This window comes from Pipistrellus hanaki (genome assembly GCF_964339955.1).
Source record: "Pipistrellus hanaki genome assembly, chromosome: 1".
NCBI classification, from domain to species: Eukaryota; Metazoa; Chordata; class Mammalia; order Chiroptera; family Vespertilionidae; genus Pipistrellus; species Pipistrellus hanaki.
In genome coordinates this window covers 207,327,779-207,334,722 of record NC_140503.1, presented here as the reverse complement: position 1 = coordinate 207,334,722, position 6,944 = coordinate 207,327,779, and the positions used below count along the sequence as shown (strand labels likewise).

The following is a 6,944-nucleotide window of genomic DNA, read 5'->3' as shown; positions in this document are numbered from 1 at the left end:
CTCCATATACGCCAGCGTTCCTTCCCCTCACCTTCCTTTTCTGTTTTTAAATCCTCACCCGAGGACATTTTTTCCATTGGTTTCCAGAGAGTGGAAGGAAAGGAGGAAGGAGGAGAGAGAGGAACATCAACCGGAGAGAGACACATCGATTGGTTGCCTCCCCAGCTGGCCCAGGGAATTGAACCTGCAACCCAGGTATGTGCCCTTGACTGGGAATCCAACCCACGACCCTTGGATCTGCAGGCTGATGCTCTCACCACTGAGCAACACAGGCCGGGGCTTCCCTCACCAATCTAGTAGACGTGCACTGAGCTGGAGCGCCCGCTCTGCCTCACCTCCTGTTGGCTGTGGGATCCTGGCAGGCGCCCTGGTGGTAGACACACCCGGCTCTTTCAAGGAAACCTTGCCCATGTCTCACTGCTCCACATGAAGCGGTTTTCCAAACACTCCAACCGTTCACGCTGACAGTGTGTGCTGGAGGCGGCCCTGAGCCGGGCTGAACAGAAGCGTGTGGAAGGAGAGGAGGAATGGTGGGGTCGTAGAGGCTGCTGAGTCCACAGGAGGGTGGGCAGCTGAGGTTTAGGTTGGTCCCCATCCCTCTCTGACTCTTTGGAGGGACTTTAGTTGGGGGGAGGGGGTGTCTGTGCACCGGAACACCAGTGTCCCAAGGCTGCAGGCACCGGAGTAAGGCAGCTCCGGGCACCTCAGGACGCTGTGACAGGGGCCGTCTTTTCTCTTCTGAGGAGCTCCCTGGTGCTTTCTGGGTCCTACCCGGTGCTTTGGTGTCAGCGCGGGTCCCCCGCAGCAGCCCAGCCGTCAGAAGCCCCCCATTTCCCCTCACAGACGGCTACGACGTCCGAGATCCCCCATCCCAACACCCACCGCTACCAGGGCCTCCTGCACGCCCCACACTGGGGATCGAGCCCACACCGGGCCTGTGCCCTGACGGGGAATCGAACTCTGACCTCCTGGTTTATAGGTCGATGCTCAATCACCGAGCCACGCCGGCCGGGCTAAAGCCACACTTTCTCCTTCCCTGTGATGCTGAGACTGGTTGGTGAGCCTTCTGCTGCTCTCCTGTGCACTCACCCGCACAGCTGCCTCCGGGCGGAGGCCACCTGGGGTGGGCTCAGCCTCGTATGGGTCCTTCCTTCCCCAGGAGGCTGGCCTGGGCTCCCGCACACCGTGGCGTCAGCATCTAAGAGGGGAAGCCCTGGAGCACAAGCCCCCATCGAGCTTCTCGGCCTGTGTCACGTTTTCTGAGTCTCCATGGCCCAAATACGTTGCATGGATTCCACGCGATAGAGGATGACACAGGGCTGAGACGCTGCGGGCCACCACAGGGGAGCGGGAGGCGGGCTGTCACCGTGGAAGGGGTCGGTGTCCGGGTGGGTTCCGGGGAGAGGAGGGGAGATGCATATCAGAGCGGCTGCTCTGGAGACAGGGGGCTGGGCCAAACTGCTGGGGTCCTGAGGAGCAGTGCTGGGAGCATTAAACGTGGCGGGACCTGGAGGGGGAGCACAGGGTCCGGCTCAAATGAAGGAACCCAGGAATGTGTGCTTCACGGGTTTTCTCTCTCCTCAGAGAGATTATCCGGTCAGGGCACAGGCCCTAGTTGTGGGCTCGATCCCCAGTGAGGGGTGTGCAGGAGGCAGCTGATCCATGATTCTCTCTCACCATGGATGTGTCTCTCTCCCTCTCCCTTCCTCTCTGAGATCAATAAAAATAGATATATTTTAAAAGACACTGTTGCTTTAAGCTGCCAGAGGCGATACCGTGGAGGTATTTTGCAAACTTGAACAGAAGGGGAATGAACGTTCTCAGGCAGAAAACCCAGGTCAGCACCCCAGACAGCTCCGAGGCAAAGCACCAGGAGAATCCTGAACAGGAGTCCCTGCCGCCTGGCTGGACGCGCCCGCGCCCAAGGGAGCAGCTGCCCGGTGTCTAGACAACTGAACCGGCTCGATCCATTCCCATTTGCTGGGGCTGCTTCCTGTGGTGACTGTCTGAACAGAGTTTAGGTTTGGTCATGAGTACAAGAAACCCCAAGTGAGAGAGGGTCTGGCTCTGGTAAGCAAAGGCCGCTGCTAGGCAGGTCGGGCTGTCATGGCCCCGCTGCTCCAGGAAGTCCGGACCCTGGATCCTCACTGCGCACTGCCCCACACCCTTAGGGGGCCCTTCAGCCTCACGGTCTCAGGTGGATGGCCAGTGTGCCTGTCACTGCACCCACATGTTTTCATCGGCTCCTCCCCCCAATAAAGCAATGTTTCTGGTGTCCAGTATGTACCAGAAAGAGCTAAAGCCTAGCCAGTGTGACTCAGTGGTTGAATGTTGACCCATGAACCAGGAGGTCACAGGTTTGATTCCCTGTCAAGGGCTGTGGACTCGATCCTGTGTGAGGTGTGGAGGAGGCAGTGATCCATGATTCCCTCTCACCGTTGACGTTTCTCTCTCCCTCTTCCTTCCTCTCTGAAATTAATACAAATATTAAAAAAAAAAAAAAAGGCTAAAAGGCATCAAAAAGTCAGCATTCGCCCTAGCTGGTTTGGCTCAGTGGATAGAGTGTTGACCTGCAGGCTGAAGGGTCCTGGGTTCGATTCCAGTCAAGGGCACATGCCCGGGGTTGTGGGGTCTATCTCCAGTTTGGGGGAGGGCATACAGGAGGCAGCCAATCTCTCTCATCATTGATGTTTCTATCTCTCTCTCCTCTCCCTTCCTCTCTCTAAAATCAATAAAAATATTGGTGTGTGTGTGTGTGTGTGTGTGTGTGTGTTTTAAAGTCAGCATTCTTGGGATTCTGAGGAAGAGAGGAAGAGAGAAGCTTTTTGAGACTCGTGCAGAGAAACAGCCAAGATGAGCCCTGGCTAGCCTGGGCGGGGTGGGGCAGTGTTTGAGTCCAACACAGGCTGATTGTGCTGCAGGAAGACTGGGCTTTACAAACAGAAGGTTTGCGGCCACCGCACGTCAGCAGGTCTATCGGCACCACGTTTCCTGGGAAGACGCCGTGGAGATCATGGAAATGACAGCTCAAGATGGATAACGTGTAATACACTTTGTTGATAAACAGTGGCAGGGCTGGGGAGGACGGGCTCTCATTCTGGAAGAAGTTCTGCTGTGGATAAAATGCTACCACACCGCGTCGCATGGGACAGAGAAATCGTGCGTGAAAGGAACAGTGGACGGGTGTGGCAAGCTTCTCTGCTTCTTAAGAAATTGCCTCCCAACCTTCTTGCCTCCCAACCTTCAGCCATCCCCCCGCCCCCCATCAATCACAGCCACCAACCCTGAGGCAAGACCCTCCCCCAGCAAAAAGACTGACCACATCTGTAATCACCACCACCACCACCACCACCACCAAGGAAAAGACTGCGGCTTGCTGAAGGGCCCAGAAGACAGTTAGCGCTTTTTGTTTTTGCAATAAATAGCTTTTAATTAAAGTATGTACATATTTCAGACATAACGCAATTGCACACAAGATAGACACCACAGGGTGTAAAAATAACTCTTATGTGCACCAGGAAACCACGTGTGTGTGAGACTTGTTTATTGAGACTTGCTTTACGTGGTGGCCTGGAGCCGAGCCTGCAGACCCCGAGGTGAGTGTATGTAGACTTCTGTGCCTCTGGGAAGCCTGCCTCACACGCCATCTTCCAGCGGCATCTCTTCCAGGATCGGCAGCCATGAGGCACCCGCGGGACAGACAGCACCGGGCCATCGCCGCGTCCTTCTCCTTCACTCTGTGCAGCCGCAGAACCGGTCTTAACATTGTTGATGGTTCCCACGGAAAAGCGTGCCATCTACCGAAACGTTACTTCTTGCATCGGCCTCCTGGGTCTTCACTGTGGGGTCCTCTCTCTGGTTTCTGGACACGTCTGGCCCTGTGTTTCAGGGCTGGCGGCCTTGAGCCCCATGGGACAGCCAAGGCAGGCAGAGCTGGGTGGGGGTGGCAGCAGGCTCCTCTGAGCCAGAGGTCCACAGGGCAGGCCAGAGATGGGGACCAGGCATTTGCCAGGTTGATTTAGGAATCCTTCACCTGCGTCCTGAACATCTGCACCCAGGACCCGGGCCTAGGGTCCCTGGGGACTCAGGATCCGACGGTGGCAGCTCCTGGCTGCGGCAGGTAGAGCAGGGACTCAAGGCCTGTGCCCCGAGGCACTGCGATCCTCCCAGAAAGCATCAGAGGGCCCGCTCCCGATTCCAACTCGGAGCCCTGGGCTCAGGGGTGAAGAGGGCGGGCCGGGGATTCGTGTAGGAGAATGGGGGGTCTGCTAAGACACAGGGTGGCCGCTTCCAGCTTCCGGGAGAGTCTGGGGGACACAGCCGTGCACGAAACCCAAATGGTTGCAGTATTAAGTGAGCAAAGTTTCACTTTTAAGTACTTCACAATGTTCAACATGTCGGGGGATCTTCGGCTTTCTGAAATGGTGAGACCATCCGTGAGGACCAGGGGTGGGAACATCCAGCCCGCAGGCTGCATAAAACCCCAGGAACCACGTGCTCCGGCCCTGCCAAGGCGTCCGGGGTGTGCTAATGAAATGCTTGGCCAAAAAGAACAGGCTGGTTTTTAAGTGGATGATTCTGTATGTATGGCCTGAGGACGATGTCACAGACATCCGAGTGGCCCTTGGCAGAAAAAAGGTCTCGCCCCCGTCCTGCCCCGCCCACCCCCGTGGTTTAGACAATCCCACTTTTGACGTGATTGTCCAGCGTGGAGGAGGCCTCTGGTTCCGGCCTGTCCGTGGCCTTGTCGTCGGCGACGGCCGAGTCCGTCTTCTCTGCTGGCGGGTAGGCCTTGTTCCTTTTGGCAAACGCCTGGCTGATTTCGGCGTGGGTCCGGTTTTTGGTCTCAGGGAGGACAATGAATAAGTAGACAGCACCCGCGAGGCAGATGAAGGCAAAGACCAGGAAGCAGTAGGTGCCCAGGCTTTTCTGTGGGAAGGCGGAGACAAAAGCGTCAGCTAGACAAACATCACACTGGCCACGAAACCACCTCTGAGCAACTGTTCTTTGTTAAAAAAAAAAAAATAATAATAATAATAAAAATTATATATATATATATATATATATATATATATATATATATAGAGAGAGAGAGAGAGAGAGAGAGAGAGAGAGAGAGGGAGGGAGAGAGTTAGAAACATCAATTATGACAGAGAACCCTTGATCAGCGGCCTCCTGCATGCCCCACACTGGGGATCGAACCTGCAATGCAGGCATGTGCCCTGGACCAGAGTCGAATCCTGGACCGTTCAGCCCGCAGGCTGATGCTTTATTCACTGAGCCAAACCAGTGAGGGCCAGACTGTTCTTTATGGTCCCCACTCGTCAGCCAGCATCCCTAGGTGCAACTCCGCATGCACATGTGCCTTATAATTGTGTACAGGAGGCGTCTCCCGTGAGGCATGAATAAATCAGCTTCAAACCCCAGGAAAGATGAGGAAGTGGCAGTCTTTACTTATTACTTTTTTTTAGAAAAGTGGGCATATAAAACTTAATGATTGTGAAAGCCAATTACTATCTAAGGTTATCCTCTTTAAAAAGTATGTTTTAAAAATTGGAATCGAACTTGACCTCCTGTTCATAGGTCAATGCTCATCCACTGAACCACACTGGCTGGGCTATCTAACACTATCTTAAGCTCATGTTTACCATTAACTACATCCTTCCCTCCAATATACACGTGAGAAAAGTGTGATGTCAAAAGGAAGTGAAATTTCTCCATTCACAAGAAAAATATGGAACATTACTATGCCCAGATGACATCACTTTCTCTAACATGCAAAGCTATAACTCACTGACTGTTACTCTGATGCAGTCTCGGACAAAGAAGAGAGAAATGTGGGATGCAGTCCCTCTAGCTCAGTGGTCGGCAAACTGTGTCTCGAGAGCCACATGCAGCTCATGGGCCCCTTGAGGTTTTGCAAAGGCCAGCTTAGGAGTACCCTAATTAAGTTACTAGCAATGTACCTACCTACATAGTTTAAGTTTAAAAAATGTGGCTCTAGAAAGACATTTCAGTCGTTGTCCTGTTGATATTTGGCTCTGCTGACTAGTGAGTTTGCCGACCACTGCTCTAGCTCGTGCATCCTGCTTATGGCGGCGAATGCTTGGACGAGAACGGCCCTGACGGCTGCACTAGACCAGCTGCACCAGGCACCTCGGCAGCTCCCGTGCCCGCAGAGCCTGGCGCATGTAGTTGCTCAGCAAATGTTTGTCAAGAAAAAGGCTCTCGGGGTTCCAGCTGTTGGGGCTGTGCCCCCCTGGATGTGCCTCCCCTCTAGGGGCCCCGAGACCCGTTTGCAGAGGATTCCGGGGAGGCTCGGTGACCACCTGGGAGAAGCAGAAGGGGACCCACGCATTTTATTGGGGTTCCCTGTCCTACACTGAGATCCGCCACGTCCTCGGCTCCTCCTTGTCACAGCCCCTGTTTCTCAGAGCCCAGCAGCCTTTCAGGGACATGCTACACTGACCCAGGGGGTCCCGCAGAGGGGCTCTGCTGGAATTCCTCCCTGCCTCTTCCAGACCCCCGCCCCCACCCCGTCCATGTTTCCTCCTGGAGCTCCAGCCCAGCGGGCGCCCTGCTGAAAGTGAGCCCGTGGGGATGAAGGCGAGCCCCCTCGCAACATGCTGCTACTTGGCCCATGATTGTGTGGGAATCACAGCGACAGACACAGCAAAAGCGGTGAGCGGGCTGCAGGTTTGAGGTTCTACCCAGCTTTCCTTGTGGGCCCTCCATGACCGGGGGCTCCCTCCCTCTGAAGCAGCCCTTAGCATGTAGGGAGTGCCCGGAGGGAGGGGGGAGGGAGAAGGGTAAAAGGTTTGGGCCACAGCCCTTCCTTAGGCCAAGTCTCCAGTGGATGGACCGGCCTGGGCTCTGTGACCTGCGTTCACTCTGAGGGCTGCCGAGTCACAGGGGACTCAGTGAGAGGTTGGTGAGAGGCTGCA

General features: G+C 55.1%; 1 protein-coding gene across 5 annotated transcripts in view; it reads right to left on the bottom strand.

The window, feature by feature from the left end:
- Positions 1-3,410: 3,410 nt before the first annotated feature.
- The window catches only part of SLC2A9 (solute carrier family 2 member 9), a 58,941-nt gene continuing 55,407 nt past the window's right edge, over positions 3,411-6,944 (bottom strand). For all 5 annotated transcript variants that reach the window (XM_084863251.1, XM_084863255.1, XM_084863254.1 and 2 more), the window contains one exon: positions 3,411-4,929. In XM_084863251.1, coding sequence (XP_084719377.1) covers positions 4,675-4,929 — 255 coding nt within the window. In that variant the 3' untranslated portion in view covers positions 3,411-4,674. The remainder of the gene's footprint in view (positions 4,930-6,944) is intronic.